General features: G+C 24.6%; 1 protein-coding gene across 1 annotated transcript in view; it reads right to left on the bottom strand.

The window, feature by feature from the left end:
• Positions 1-16646, bottom strand: part of LOC117175028 (homeobox protein orthopedia-like) — a 154902-nt gene that overhangs the window by 42667 nt on the left and 95589 nt on the right. Inside the window, exons 4-5 of the mRNA XM_033364538.1 lie at positions 6415-6595; positions 6138-6317 (exon numbers count right to left, since the gene is read on the bottom strand). Coding sequence (XP_033220429.1) covers positions 6138-6317; positions 6415-6595 — 361 coding nt within the window. The remainder of the gene's footprint in view (positions 1-6137; positions 6318-6414; positions 6596-16646) is intronic.

Here is a 16646-nt window from a genome sequence, read left to right as displayed (position 1 = left end):
AAGTATGGCGGCAAATAGTTAATAAAAAGAGTGTCAGTAGAGTGAATGACGTCTGAAACAAAAGACCTTGGCCACTAATGGACCCAAGTGGGGAACCTTACACAACGACTTCGTGAGGTTTTTCGCTTGGGTGATTGCTAGAGAGATTGATCAGCAACCTGGGTCGGAGCAGTGTTGCGGAACGAACGTGATATTTACTTAAATAGCACGAGAATTCTGGATTAGTCTGAAAAATCTCCATCCCTTCCAGACACTACTCCTTTCCCCTGCCGAGTGAGTCACGCCTACCCCGAAAGGGAAATGGCCTAATGGTGTAATAATAATAATAATAAATAATAATTGTCAAGTTTTCAGTTCTAGATCTTCCAATTGAAGAAATTTCGAATAAATAGCATAAAAATCACAGAAGCTTTAATCATTCTAAGACTTAACAATTGCGTAATTTTTAATTGAAATTTTTCAAAACTAAAAACACTTCAATTTGAGAGAGGTATAACTGAAAAAAAAATTATATTCTGATGATTTTAAATATCAAAAGTCTTCCAAATTAAAAAAATTTCTCATGTAAGTCATCGAAATGACAGAAAATTTAATTACAAACTTAAAAAATGCATAGTTTTTAATTGTAAATTAAAGAAATTAAGCACTCTCTAATTTTAAAAATATAAAATTAAAATTCCTACAATTTCGAGCAATAACAATTAAAAATTATTCTAGTTTAAAAATGGATACATAAAACTGATTCAGTTTAAATGATTTTGAAAATCAAAAGTTGAGTTTTTAAATCAAAATATTCCAAATAAAGAAATTGTGAAAGTTAATCATGAAAAGTATAGAGTATTGAATTCTAAAATTTAAATTTGCATAATATTTGATTGTAAATTGAAAAATTAAAAACTTTTAAAATTTAAAAGATGCAAAAATAAAAAATTGTAAGTTTGGAATAATTTTAAAGATCAAAAGTCGACTTTTTAATTGTAAATCTACCAAACTGAAGAACTTTCGAAAGAAAATTATCAAAATTACAGCTTTTTTAGTTGTGAAATCGTAAAAGTAGCAAAATTTGTCAGTAGAAATTTAAAACATTTAATTTTCAAATTTTAAAGGTGCATATTTAAATTTTTTTAATTTTGATTTTCTTGAAGGTCAATAGTGAAGATTTCAAAGCTAGACCAAACAAAATGAAAGAAATTTCGAATATAAAGCAATAAAATCCAAAAGATTTTAATTGTAAAAGTTAAAAATTTTATAATTTTGATTTTTTACTTTTGAAAACTAAAAACAATTCAAATTTATAGAGGTATGAATAAAAAGTCTTTAATTTTTATGATTTTTAATATAGAAATCAAGTTTTCAACATTAAATCTTCCAAACTAAAGAAATTTTGAATATAAAGCATCAAAATCACAGATATTTTAATTGTAACTTTTCAAAACAAAAATGCTTTAAATTTAGAAATGTGTAAATATACGTTCTTCAATTTTGATGATTTTTAAGATAAAAAATAAAGTTAAAAATTTTAAATCTTTTGATTAAAGAAATTTTGAGTGTAGATTATAAAAATCACAGAATTTTGCATTGCAAAACCTAAAATTTGCATACTGTTTTATTGGAAATTTTCAGCATTTAAAAGGATTGCATTTTGATGGCTAACGATTTAAAGTTCTACAATTTGAAAAAAATAAAAGAAAAATTGGAATTATTATTTTTTCTTTTCAATTCTACATTCAATTTTAAATAAATATAGTAACAAATAAATCCGAATTTGAGTTGTTTATTTTCAATCCTCAAATGTACACCATTTAAAATATAAATACATAAAGTATACAATTTTTTTTAAATGTTGAGTATAATAATGATAAAAAATCAAGCTTTTAGTTTTAAATCTCCCAAATTACAGAAATTCCGAATACAAATTATCAAAATTACCGTATTTTTAATTGCAAAACTAAAAAATTGCATAATTTTTAATGATCAATTTTCAAAATGAAGTACTCTCTAATTTTAGAAATGTACAATTCAAAGTCCTACAAATCTGAAGGGTTGAAATTTACAACTCAAGTTTAAAAATATATAATTCAAAATTCTTCAATTTTAATGCTTTTGCAGATCAAAAATTCAGTTTTCAATTCCAAATCTTCCAAATTATGGAAATTTCGAATGTTAGTCCTCAACATTACGGAATTTCTGTTGTAAAATTAAAAACTTGGATAATTTTTTATTGCGAATCATCAAAATTGAAACCTTTCAAAAACTTTTAAATTAATAGTAAATATTTTTGCTATTTTCGAGAACTAAATTTGCAAATTCCTGAAAACAGAAATTATAGTTCCAAAAATATAAACCCACGTTAATATTTTTAGTACTCTAAATTGAAGAATCAAACAATAAACTTTTAAAAATTAAAAATGATATTATTTTAAGTAATTTAAGCTAGACACATTAAAAATTGAAAAATAATTTTTTTTTACTTGACAGTTCTTAAATTAGAAGTTAAATTATTTTCGTTTCAAATAGTTTAAGCATACTTAAAATTAAGTTTTATAGTAACTTTAGGAGATATTTCGATTTTTTGAAAGATTCAAATTAAATTTAGAACTTGAAATGATTTCAAATAATTTAAACGAAGTGTGCGTTAAAAAAAATTCAGAATCATTTTAAGAATTGTGAGAGACTTCCAATGAATAAAAATTTTTTCTTATGATTCCTATGAAAATTGAAAATGATTTTTTATTGTGAGAAATTATTGTAACAGAAAATTTAAAACGATTTTAAGAGATTTTCAAAATGATCAAAAAAGAACCCGGAAGATTGTAAGGATGTTTTTTTAATTTGTGGGATTTCACAAAAATTTTAGGCAAAATTCGATTAGTTTAAAAATATATTTAGAACTTCTGCAAAAGAAGTTAATAAACTTCGTTTTAATTACATGAAATAATTTCAAGTTTTTAAATAATTTTGAATCTTTTTTAAACTTATGAATACCTTTCAAAATTACTAAAAAAATTTCTACAAATAATAGGTGCTCAATTGTTATTTATATGCAAAAATTAATCAGTTTCACTTACAAAATGTACATTTCTTAAACATAACAATTAAAAAGCTAGCGTTAAAAGTTTAAAAGTTCTTCTAAATTATAGAGATTCAAAATCTTCTATGTAAAACAATTCAGTTTATATTATATTCTTTTTCTAAAGTAAAAAATTTCAAATTAAATGGACTAAAATGGAATAATTTCAATTTAAACAATAATATAAACTTAATAAAAGCTTTTAATTATGACTATACTATTATGGAGTTATTTTTATGTTAAAAATAGTTAATAAGGTTTTAACCCCATGTTTACATTTTTTATTGGCTTAAAAAATTAATAAAAATAATACATTAATAAATTTATTTACCAAATTTAGTGCAAAAATAATATCAATGAAGATCTAAAATTTTAAAATAAAAATATTTTATTGGTGAATCATTAAAATTTGTGTTTAAAATAAAATTATCGGAATAAATAATATTATATCAATTTCAATTCTTATTAAGACTTTCGAAATAAAACCGTTACAATCTGGAAAATCTCAAATTTTAAAAGGCTTTAGAATGGTTTTTTGAAATCAATTATTGTTCATTCTTTTCATACTTAAAATATAGGCCTATTTTGAAAATAACTTATTTATGTATATTTACAGTTGATAAAATAAAACTGTTTTTTATCAAAATATTTTGAATTTCAAATACTTTTAATCTTGAATTATTTATATCTTCAAGACTGCACTTGAACTATTTAAAAACCTGTTGGAATCGAATTTGTGCAGATTTTTTCCGAAAATTCGTTAAATTCCCCGTCAAGAAATAAATTCACTGCCATTTCCCGGTTTTCCCGGTTTTCCGTTCCAGCGCACAGTGGGGAAAAAGTACATTGTTTGTTTCAAAATACGATTCCGGCTGAACCTGTTAACCGATTTGGATGGGTTTTTTTAAAAGCCTGATAAAATTTCAAAGAAAATTGTCAACCCTGATTTTTAATTATTTTATTTTTTCATAAATAAATAAATAAATATGACGAAGAAAATGACAATTTTTCGTATTTGATGGTCCCGGTGCTCGTCAATAATAGGAAAATTGTTATAATCGCCAAAGTTTTATAAATTTACATTACATAAAAATATTACATTATGATATAATAAATAAAAAAAAAATTTTTTAAATAAATCATTTGTTGAAAATGTGTTTCCTATCATTTTGAATAATTTGACGTTTTTAACAGTTATATTGCAAGAAATTTGAATGGAAACAATATGTTAATGAAAAAAATGCCTCTTAAGACTATCCTTGTTAATATTTTAAACAAATTTAATAAAAAATTGTATTATTCATTTTGTGGAGAAAGTGTTTTGTGTGGGAAAAAAAGTAAAGCTATCAAACAATATAAAATTCTGTTCACGAAATATTCTGTGTAGAAAGAAATTTGTGTAGGCATAATATAAGAGTAATAATTTCTGTGTAGGAAACATTATGTGATGAAAATTTGTGTAGGAAAAATATAAGAGTATTAAATTCTGTGCATAGGAAACATTTTGTGTAGAAAAAGTTTTGTGTAGGATAAATATAACAGTTTTAAATTCTGTGCAGGAAATATTTTGTGTAGGTAGAAAATTAAACCATCAAACCATATTAGATTTTGTGTAGGAAATATTCTGTGTGGAAAAAAATTGGCGAAGGAAAAATATAAGAGTATTAAATTCTGTGTACGAAAAATGTTGTGTAGAAAAAGTATTGCGTAGGAAATATATGATCAGTATATTTGCGTACAATATATTTTGTATAGAATAAAATTGTGTAGGAACAGCGTTTTCCCCACGTCAAGTAGAAAAAAATGTCATTTTTTTCGTCATGTTTATTTATTTATGAAAAAATTGAAAAACTAATTTAAAAATCAGGCTCGAAAGCTTTCTTTGAAATTTCATCAGATTTAAAAAAAACATCCAAATCAGTCCTCAGGTTCAGCCGGAATCGTATTTGGAACCAAAAAATACACTCAGAAAAATGTTTGTTTGAATCAAACAAATTATTTCTTTAATATAATAATATAATATTTATTAAATTAATTAAAGATTTTGTTCAAGTGACGTAAATCTTTTTTTTTACACTTAACCTCAAAATTGAGCATTCCTTATAAAAATAATGTATGATCTCGATAATATGTTTATTGTTAATCATAAATATCATTGCATATGTAAAAGCAGAAACACTCATTCAACCCGAATGCTTAATTCTGGTTAATTTTTAAATCTGTGCTTCTCATTTCTGTATTGAACAATTATAAATTAGAAAAATGAGAAATGAACCAGAGTTAGACATTTGAATTGAATGTATATTGTATATATAAGTGTTCCTGCTTTTAAGTACACTGTGATAATTATAATATAAAAGTACATGATTGATTTCATAAATCATCATTATAAAGAAAGGAGGTTAGTATTGAAAAAGACTTACTCACATCCGAAATTTTCAATTATATCCACGGTAAAAACCCTAAACTTCAAGTAGCTCCTAAACTAGAGATATTGCGTTCATTTTTCAATTAATATATATTTTCATAGTAAATCAGAACCTTTAGAATAATACAAAACTGAAAAAAATACAAATGTCATAAAAAAAATCACATGGTCAATTAATTTAGATTCTAGGTTAGTCCCTCATGAGCCGCCGGCAGCGCTTTAGCATGCCAAGCGGCACTTTGTAGTACTGCTTTGTACTGTATTTTTTGTTTGAATCAAATAAATATTTTTTATGAATTTGAATAAACAGACTTTAAACAAATGCATTGTTTGATAAAAGTCAATTTTTTATTTGAATCCAGCAAATTGTACTAAACAAATTATTCGTTTCAATCAATATGACAAAGAGTTTCCATTTCTTCAAATTAAAAAAACCTTTTTTTAATTGAAGTAAAAAATCTATTTGATTCAATTATATGAATTCAAATAAGATTTGTTGTTTGATTCAAACAAACATTTTTCTGAGTGTGTAGAAAAAATGACAAAGTGAATAAACAAGTTCAACGACTATTATTATTGTTGTTATTATTGCTATTGTTATTAATGAAAGTAGTTAATAAATATGAAAAATTGACTTACCGAGGGAATTTAATCCATAGCTAGCTTGGTAGACGCTTTGCGACGGACTGCTAATCGGCAACCCAGAATTACTGATACCTAGACTGGACCCAAGACTTCCGGAACTCTGTTGACCAAGTTGTCCAAGACTTTGGCCAAAACCACCCATGCCCATGCCTCCTTGACCCAGCTGACCAAGACCTGAGTTGGAGAAAGCAGAAAAATGAACTAATTGCAGGTTTATTTTGGATGAGTTCTTTTAGCATTCCAATTAAATGAGTGAACAAAGATATCCGACCTGGACCCATTCCCCATCGATCAGTGGGTGCATGGAACATTCCTGCTGCCCCACACAATTCGGAACTCATGGCTCCAAAGGGCGGAAGACCATGCGACGGAAGAAGTGCTCCAGGAGACCGGAAAACGTTGGTTGTCTTCTTGCGCTTCTTCCACTTTGCACGTCTGTTCTGGAACCATACCTGCAAAAAAAAGGATCATTTATTTTATCTCCTACACACTGGGTCAACGTGACCCTGATCACTTTTTGGTTATTTATAAGTTTATAACTACTGAACCTTTTTACTTACAAACATTTATATAGATGGAAACGAAAAATCCAAATTTTAGGAAATCCGACGTTAAGTACACACCTGGGTCGCAATGACCCTGCTTCGATTTCAATCGCTTCTTAACGACGACTGATGACTCGGCACGATACAAAAACTGTCTAAAACTGTAGTCGGGACATCGAACTATACTTATAAGGCTACGGTACCGCAATTTTTTCAAACGCCTTCGTGATATTTTTGGCGAAAGTCGGTGGCAGGGTCTGTACGACCCAGTGTGTACTCGAAGAGTTAAATGCCGTAACAGCGTAAGGGTGGAGTAGGTTCGAGACATTCTATTACGATTTGTTATGTCAGGGGGTCCCTCATTCATGTAAGTCATTTTTGCAAATCCGTTTTAGTTGAACATTAACTTTTTATTTAAGATTCATATATTGCTGCTGGTAAGCCAACTGAAATCTTTTTTGGATGAAAACTAAGGTAGACCGACCATTACTGGGACAGTTAAGAGAAACTAACCCACATAAACACAATTTTAAAATTAATATAAATTAATACAATTAATATAAATTAATATAAATGGATATTTTTAAAGCTAGTCAGATCGGTAAATATAATTTGCCATTATGGAATACATTGAAAAGCAAGAATGCATTGTTATAAATCATAAACAAATTTATTTTTCTACATTTTTCAATAAAATTCATATGAAAATGTTAACATTTTGCTTAACAAAAACAAGATATTACTAAATTAAATTCATTCATAATGAAAATATTGTTTATAGGCTTCACGCTTGCATTTAATTGATTATTTATTCTAAAAAAGTTGTTCAAAGTAGTTTATTGAAACCTCTAATTCTAACCTCAAATTTTGACAAATCCTTATAGGTAAGTAATTTAATAGTAAATCATAAATTTAATTTTTAAACAAATTAATAAGTTTTCATTAACATATAATATTGTAGATTAATATTAAATCTGATAAATATTAATAAGATTAATATTATCGATTTACTTTCAAATTTAACTGGTTGTAAATTTTCAATAGAATCCAGCTTAATTAAAATTAGTAAATAAATTGAAAAAAGTATTCAAACAATTTCAATTATTTTTCGGTTAAAAATTGTATTATTTGGTTGACAATTTCATTGACTGAAAAATCTTTTTAATTAATATTTCAACTATTTTACTGAAAATTCGTCTTTTTGGTTCGAAAATTGTAATCTATATTTATAAATTTTATGTTTTTAGCAAAAATGAAACTGTCGGATTAAAATATTTTTTCTTTTTTTTAATGAAAAATCTCATTTGGTTGACAAATAATTTTTTTTTGTAGAAATTTTATCTGTTTTGGTTACAAATCGAATTGCTTGCGTGAAAATTCGTTTATTTTTTAAATGTTTTTTTTCAATGAATTTAATTGTTTTTAAATTATAATTAAAAAAAAATTTGGATGAAATATCAACGATTATATTTTTTGATTTGAATTCGTCTTTTTGGTAGAAAATTAGTCTATTTTTTAATACAACAATTTGTTACAAAATTGAAGTATTAGGTTAACCAGAAAAGGTGAATTCTGATCAAAAATATAATAGTTGATATTTCCACAACAAAAAAATTTTAATTAAAAATTGAAAGCAGTTGAATTAATTAAAAAAAACGCATTTTCAATTAAACTGTTAAAGTCTCCACCTAAACAGATTAATTTTCAATCACAGTTGCATTTTTGCTCACGAAAGATGAAATTCACATAATTAAAAAGATAAATTTTAGAACCAAAAAAAAACGAATTTTTATTCAAATAGTTTATATATTAATTAAAAAAGATTTTTCAGTCAAGAAAGAACAGAAATTTCAACCAAACTGTTGAATTTTCAATTTAAAAAGACGAGTTTTCTTCAAAACAGTTATATTTTTATTTCGAAAATATAAATTTTCAACAGGGATGCTAATTTACTTAATTTATTAAAAAAATTAAAATAATAATATTAATTTCATTAACATTTATAATATTTTATATTGAATTTTAATGCATATTTATTCATTTTTATTCAAAAAATGGTAGAGAATTTAAACATTTCGAAGAAAACTTACTTTTTGATAAAAGTGTATAGTCTGGTGTTGAAAAATGAACTGAAATATTTTCTGGACGAAAGTGAAACTTTACAAAAGATTCTTCAACTATTTTGTTGAAAATTTGTTCTTTTTGGTTAAAAATATTCGTCTCCTTGTATTGGAAATTAAATTATTTTTGTAGAAACTTAATTTTTGTTGAAAACTTATATTTCGATCTTGAAACAGTAACTGTAGTGTTTTTTGAATGCACATTTAACAATTTTGAAACAAAAAATTATTTTTGTTTTCAATAAAAAATCATTTGTTTTGAGAGAATTTTTTGCATAAAAAGGTAACTATTTGATAAAGCCTTAAATAACTTTGTTAAGAAGTCATCCTTTTTGGTTAAAAATTAGTGTTTTTGAATTGAAAATTACATTTTTTTTCGTAGAAACTTATTTCTTGTTCAAACATTGATATTTTGATCATGAAAAGTAAACTGAAATCTTTTTCAATAGAAAATTCAACTATTTTTCTTCGAAAATTTATCTTTTTGATTTAAAAATTCATCTTCTTTAGCAGAATTTTTGTTTATTAAAAATCGTCACTTTTTGGTTAAAAATGATTCTTCTTTGCTTGGCTGTTCAAATATTTTTTTAAAAATATGTGGTTAAAGATTTTGTTACAAAATCATGTTAAAAGTTCAATTATTTTGATAAAAATGAATTTTTTCTTTAATTTAAAATTTAACTACTTGGGTAAAAGTTGAACTACAAAAGTTGACTGAAAATGTAACTTTTTCATTTTTTTTAGGATTTGTTTTTTTTATATATCATTTTTGTTGGGTAGAAATACATCACTTTCGTGAAGTCAATTTTTTGTTTGAAAATTCAATTTTTGTAAAAAAAAAACATTTGTCTTTTGGCTTTAAAATTCAACAATATAGATACATTTTTAATTATTTCTTGCGGGAAAAATCTTTATTTGTTGAAAATTCGTCTTTTTGGTTTTAAAATTCTGTTTTTCTTTAATACAAATTATGACACTTTTTTGTTGGGAATTTATCTTTTGTGCGTGGTTTTTGAAAATTCCTAAATCATTAATGGTGAGGGAAAACCAATAACTGTTTTTTTTTGAAAATTAAACTATGTTTTAAAATATTGACTTTTATAAAATTCATATTTTGGTATTGAAAAGTGAACTGTAATCTGTTTAGGTAAAAACTCAAATTTTTTTGGCATTCTTGTTAAATTTATCCTTTTTTGGTTGAAAATTCACCCTGTTTGTTGAAAATTCGTTTTTTTAGGTTGAAAATTTTCGTAACAAATTTACTTCTTGTTCGAAACTCATATTTTAATGTAAAAAGTTCAAACTAAAATCTTTTTTATATGAAAATTCAAATATATTTTTAGAAAATTTGTCTTTAATTTAAAATGCTTTCTGTTTTAGTGGAAATTTCATCTTTCTTGGATCAAACTACAACTGTTTGGTTGGAAATTAATCTTCTTTGCTTGAAGATTTAACTATTTTGTTTAAATCAATTTCTCAAGAAATCATTTTTTGCCGAAGATGCACATTTTTATTAGAAAATTAATCTCTTTGGTTGATTGTTTAACTTTTTTGTTGAAAACTGATATTTCATATTAAAAATTCGACTGCCTGGGTAAGCAATAGAATATTTTGTTAAGCTTTTTTTAATAGAGGTTTATATATTTGGTGAAAATTTTACTATTTTCTTTAAAAGTACTTTTTTATAGTTAAAAATTAAATTTTTGTACAGTTTCATCTTTTCAGGTTGGGTATTTTATTATTTTTTGAAAATTTATTGACTTTTTTGAAAATTAAAGTCGTTTTTTAAAAATTAATCTTTCATGATAGAAGAGTAATTTTTTTTTGTTTAAAATAAATATTTTGTAATTTTCTATCATTTTGATGTAAAATTGATTTCTTTTTAGTTAATATTCCAACTATTTTTGATTAAAAGTTAATTATTTTGGACGGAAAAGTCTACTGTTATATCTTTAGCTTAGAATTAATCTCTTTCGGTTAAAAACTTTATTATTTCTTTCGAAATTTAATTTTTTGGTTGAAAGTTTAACAATTTCGTTATAAAAGTAGTACTTTTTTTTAAAAAATGCAACTTTTTTTAATTGAAAATTCATATTTGGGGGCAGAAAATTCATCTCTTGATAGAAATTGATAGAAATTGATACAGATAATTTGATTAAGTATTCATTTGATTCGTTGAAAATTCACATTTTTCGGTTGAATTCTTCTCTTTTTGATATAAATTTAAATAATTTTATGGTTGAAATATCAAGTAATATATGTTTCGTTCAGAAGTTCTTTTCTAAATTTCAAAACTAAAGTATTTTTCTAAAAAAATTACTTTTTCTAAAAATTAAAAATTTTCATTTTGAATTGAGAATTCAAATTCCGTAGTTAAAACTTCAACTTTTTGGTTGAAAATTGATCTTTTTGAATTAAAAACTTCAGTATTTAGTTAAAAATTCAATTAGTTTGATGAAAATTCGTCTTTTTAAATCAAATATTAATTTACTTATTCGAAAATTCATTTTTTTTTTAGTTTAAAGATTTATCATTTTAGTTGAAAAATTTAGTTTAAAAATCAAACAACTATTGATTGAAAGTTATTTTTTGTTTTGTTAAATAATCTTATATTTATTTCTACGAAATAATCTTTTAAAGCTAAAAATGGAATAATTTTGTTGAAATTTCATTATTTTTGGAGGTAGCAAAATTCCTTTTGATTAAAAGTTCAACTGTTTTATTTAAAATTCGTTTTTGTGTGTTAAAAATTCATCTCTTAGGTGAAAAACTTAATTACTTTGTTGAAAATTCATTTTTTTGGTAGTAAATTAATCTTATTGGTCAGAAATTCATTTTTTTAGTTAAAATGTATCTTTTTTCTTAAAAATTTATTTTCTTTTGTTTCAAAATTTAACTAATTGCTTAAAAACTCGTCTTTTTGGTTGAACTTAAAACCCTTTTTACCTTATAAGAAAGGCATTTTTTGATAGAAATTCTAATTTATTTATCGTTGAGAATTAATTTTTTGTTGTAAAAAATTGAATTAATGAGTTAGAAATGCAAATATTTGGTCGGAAACTCGTCTTTTCCATAAAAAATTAATCTTCTTGCTGGTTGACATTAAACAATTTTCGAAAAAAATCGCGTTTTTTTTTAAGAAACATAATTTTTTAACAAAATTTAACCATCACGTAAAATTTTTTTTTTTTTTTTGTTAAAAAATTTAAAAATTCTGGGATAAAAGTTCATTTTTTAAAAGTCTAATATTACATTTTTGGTTAAGAAGTTATATTGTTTGATCAAAGATTTTATTAATATGTTGAAATTCAATAATTTTTTATAAAGTTCAACAATTTTTTAAAAAAAGATTCTTTTTGGTTAAAAGTTTAACTTTTTTTTAAAAGTGCGTCTTTTTAGGTCGCAAATTTATCACTTTCGTAGAAAATTTACCTTCTTTCATTAAAAATTCAACTATTATACTTCAAAAATCACTTTTTTGTTAGCAACTACATTTTTTAATTGGAATATTAAATATTTCAGTTAAATATTCATTATTTTGTCAGAAAATAATTTTCTCAATTAAATTTAACTATTCTAGTTAAAGATTTTTTATTTTTGTTTGAAAATTGATCTTTTTGGTTAAATTGATCCAAAATGCAATTATTTTTGGTTAAATGCGAATTTTTTTCTTCAAAAGTCTAATATTATATTTTTGTTTGAGACTTCATCTTTTTTCGTTACGAATTTTTATTATTTGGCTGAAATTAAATTCTTTATTGGAAATTTTAGCAAGTATTATTAGAAAAATATTCTTTTTGGTTGAAAGTTCAACTGTTTTCCTGAAAACTTGCTGTTTTAAGTTGAAATTTTATCTCTTTGGTTGAAAATGTATATCTTTTTTTTTAATTATACTGTTGAATTTTGAAAAGCACTTTTTTTAGAAACTACATTTTTTAGCTGACAGTGTAAATATTGCAGTTAAATATTCATTATTTTAGATTTGTTAGATTTGTCGTTGAAAAGACTAATATTATTTTTTGGTTAAAAATTTAATTATTTTGTTTAAAGTACAACAATTTTGTTAGAAAGGCATTCGTTATATTAAATATTTATATTTTTTAGTCGAAAATTCAACTCTTTTTTGAAGATTAAAGTATTTAGTTGAAAACTCAACGTTTCCTCAAAAAATTTCTGTTGCTAATAGGAATTTATAAATCTTCCAGGAGTAGAGGTCTAAACTATCAAAATCTATAAAAAGACTTTTAGGAAGAAGATAATTAATTTCCAGAAATAACTGACCGACTCTTTAAATAAAAGATGTACCAACTGCCACTCATCATATATATGACCAAATTTGTCCAAAACAATATTTTTGGATTCGCAAAATTGGATTATTTTCATCCGAAGTTGATAATGACAATGATATGTAACGGTTTTATTTTGATATCACACACACACACACACACACACACACACACACACACACACACACACACACACACACACACACACACACACACACACACACACACACACACACACACACGCACACACGCACACGCGCGCGCGCGCGCGCGCACATTAAATTTTGATTTATTCAAGCGAAGAATGTTTGATTAGTATATCACAAGAATTCTCTGGAATAATTTAGGAATAAATATTGTTTCAAAATTAAAAGATCATTGTATTTTCACTGTTGTATTATATTAATTTCCCCATCTTTCCCTATTTAATATAGGGTTCTGATGAGGCCCCGAACAGAATTTTTAGTCTAAAATAAACTGATGGGACCCTATCGGGCTCTAGTGGAGATTTCTAATAGCGTGTCTATAAAATCTAAAAAATATCCCTATAGAAACCTCGCAAGGTGACTTTTTTGGTAGGGTTGTGAAAGGGCCACTGACAGGGCCCCCGATAGTTTCCCCCGTTAAAGCCCGATTATAAACGGGGAAAACTTGGCAGACCCCCGGTAGATCCCTTTAAAAATTTCTAGTTAATCGCTTCGAGTATTTGATCAGACTTGTTTATTTACTTGTGTACTTACTTGTGTAATTTTAGATAAAAATTCATCTCTTTTCTTGAACATTTTTTTTTTTTTTTTTTTTTATTTAAGCAATTTTAATCCATACAAGATTATTATTATTATTATATTTTTTCACTAAAAATTTATTTATAATTTAGGATATTTAAATGAGATAAAAATCAAACTTCAAACATTTTTTAACGTTGTTGAAATTTGTTCGTCAGATTTTCGATTTTATTTTCAAGAATTCTTCTCAAAAATTTCATTATTTAATTTTCCCATAAAAAATGAGTCTTAAAATTTATTTACTTATGTTTTGGTTGACAATTCTTTATAGTTAAAATTGAATCTTTATTCTTAAAAATCAAAATATTTCTGTTAAAGATTCATTGTTTTAGCTAATAATTTTTCTTTTTGGTTTAGAATTCAACTATTGCAGTTCAAAATTCATCATTTTAGTTAAAAATTCATCAGTTAGGTTGCAAACTAAACTATTTTCTTCAAAACCCGTTTTTTCTTTGTTGAAAATTAAGTTTTACAACTAAAAGTTTAACTATTACATGTTTTGTTAAAAATTAATAATTTTTAGTGAAAAATTTAAGTATTTGTTTCGAAATTCATTTATTTTGCAATGTTTTACTCTGTTGTGTTAAAGGATGCTTATAATGAATTCGTGAATTAAAATAAATATTTGCATTTAGTGGAAAATATGAATATGTTACATTTAGTTGACCGGGAAAATTCTAAAAAATTGTTTAATTTTAAATTAAAAAAAGACTAATTCTCTACCAAAAAGGATGCATTCTTATTAAAAAATAGAATAGTTTATATTTCAACCAAAAAATGTTTGAATTATAAATTAAAAACAGTCAATTTCACTTAAAATAATGAATTTTCGCCAATAGTTTGACTTGAAAGGAAACAAGATAAAATTTCCACCAAAAATATTATTTTTCAACCAAGAAAGATTTTTAATTAAAAAAGAATATGTCAAACAAATTCTTTAATTTTCTACCAAAATAGTGTAATTCTCAGACCCATAAATATGATTTTATAACAAAAAAGTTAATTTTCAACCAAATACACTAATTTTCTACTATATTTTTGAATTCCTGAGCCAAAAATAAAGAGTTTTCTACAAGAAAGTCATACTGTTAATTTGAAAATATAAATTTTCAACAAAAAAGTAAATTGGCTTGTTACATAGTAGTATTATTTTTTCTCGAGTATTTGAATTTTTGAGCTAAAAAGATGAATGCTCATTAAAAAATATAATAGTTTATATTTCAAACAAGAAAGATTTAAATTAAAAATTGAAAGCAGTTCAATTAATTGAAAAAAAAAAAAACGAATTTTAAATAAAACCGTTGAAGCCTCAATATAAACAGATTAATTTTCAATCAAACAGTTGCATTTTTTCATGAAAGATGAAATTCATAATTAAAGAGATAAATTTTCGAACCAAAAAGATGAATTTTGAACAAAATTATTTGAAACATTAATCAAAAAAGATTTTTCTGTTAAGAAAGAAAAAAAATTCCAACCAATTTATTGAATTTTCAAGTAAATTTATGATATTAATATTATTACTATTATTAATATTTAATATTAATCTATAATGTTAAATTTTATTGCACAATTAATCATTTGTATTAAAGAATTAAATTTAGTAGTATTTATTTATTTAATTACTTAAACAGTGGGCAAAATTTGAGGTTCGAATTTCAGGTTGCATTAAAATGCTTTTAACTTCTTGTTAAAAATTAATAAACGATTCAACAGCAAGCTTGGAGCTCATAAATAATATTTTTAACATGTCACTATAACAAAATACTGCCTCATTTAATTCAAAATACGGTGAAAGTAGCCTATAAGTTCCCAATTTTATTCTTAAATATATTAAAAATGAGCAAATACATTAATTTTTCCATTAGTGTAGAAAATTGTATTGCTACAAGGTTATAAAAGTTATGCGTAAAGTTTTAAAGTACAAAAAATGGCAAATTTTGCAGCGGTTCATTCACAGATTTTAAGGGGTAATTTTTATTATTTTTTATTAAATGCATAACTTGCTAAAACAAAAATAAATAGTGGTAATATATTCATAAGAACTTTATAAATGCTAGAAAATTTTTACTTTTAGGATTTATGTTAAAATATAACAGATACTCAACTATCTTTATTATTGTATGTATTTTTGCGGTAAGTGATAAATAAAATTTTTTGAGGCATATTCCGCTTTTTTGGTGTTAAAAAAATTTTGTTTATTATAAAAAATTTTTTTTATAATAAAAAATGTTGTGCCGACATGTTTCAACCTGATTTTCAGGTCCTTTTCAAGGCTTATTCTAAAAGGAAATAGATATGTTAAGGGCATGTGACACAGGTAAATACCTATATTACCGACCTCACTTTTTCGGTTCACTGAATGTTTTTTTGAACCTAAGAACTTTTTTTGTAAATAAAATATCGCGCTGAAACTTTGGAAGATGCATTAGAGTACAATAAAGTACGTTTAGGTACTGCATTTCGTAGGAACTTCACTGAAAATTATTTCATCTTTTTTCTGAACCTCAACATTTTTTGAACGTTCAAACTTTTTTTATAAATAAAATATAGGTCTCAAACTTTGAGAAATGCAAGAGCCGAAAGAAAACTACGTTTAAGTACAAAGCTTAATAATAAAAGATGTAAAAAATTTATTTCAACAATCAATTCCAAAGGCATCAGTCGGTAACGTTGTACACGAAAATACGAACTCTCTAGAGCCTCGTCTAGTGGCCGCCAGGTTTCGTATTTTCGTGTGCAACGTTACCGGCTGATGCCGTTGGAA

This window comes from Belonocnema kinseyi, chromosome 6, assembly GCF_010883055.1.
Source record: "Belonocnema kinseyi isolate 2016_QV_RU_SX_M_011 chromosome 6, B_treatae_v1, whole genome shotgun sequence".
In the NCBI taxonomy this organism is placed as follows: domain Eukaryota; kingdom Metazoa; phylum Arthropoda; class Insecta; order Hymenoptera; family Cynipidae; genus Belonocnema; species Belonocnema kinseyi.
This window is presented reverse-complemented; position numbering and strand designations above follow the sequence as displayed.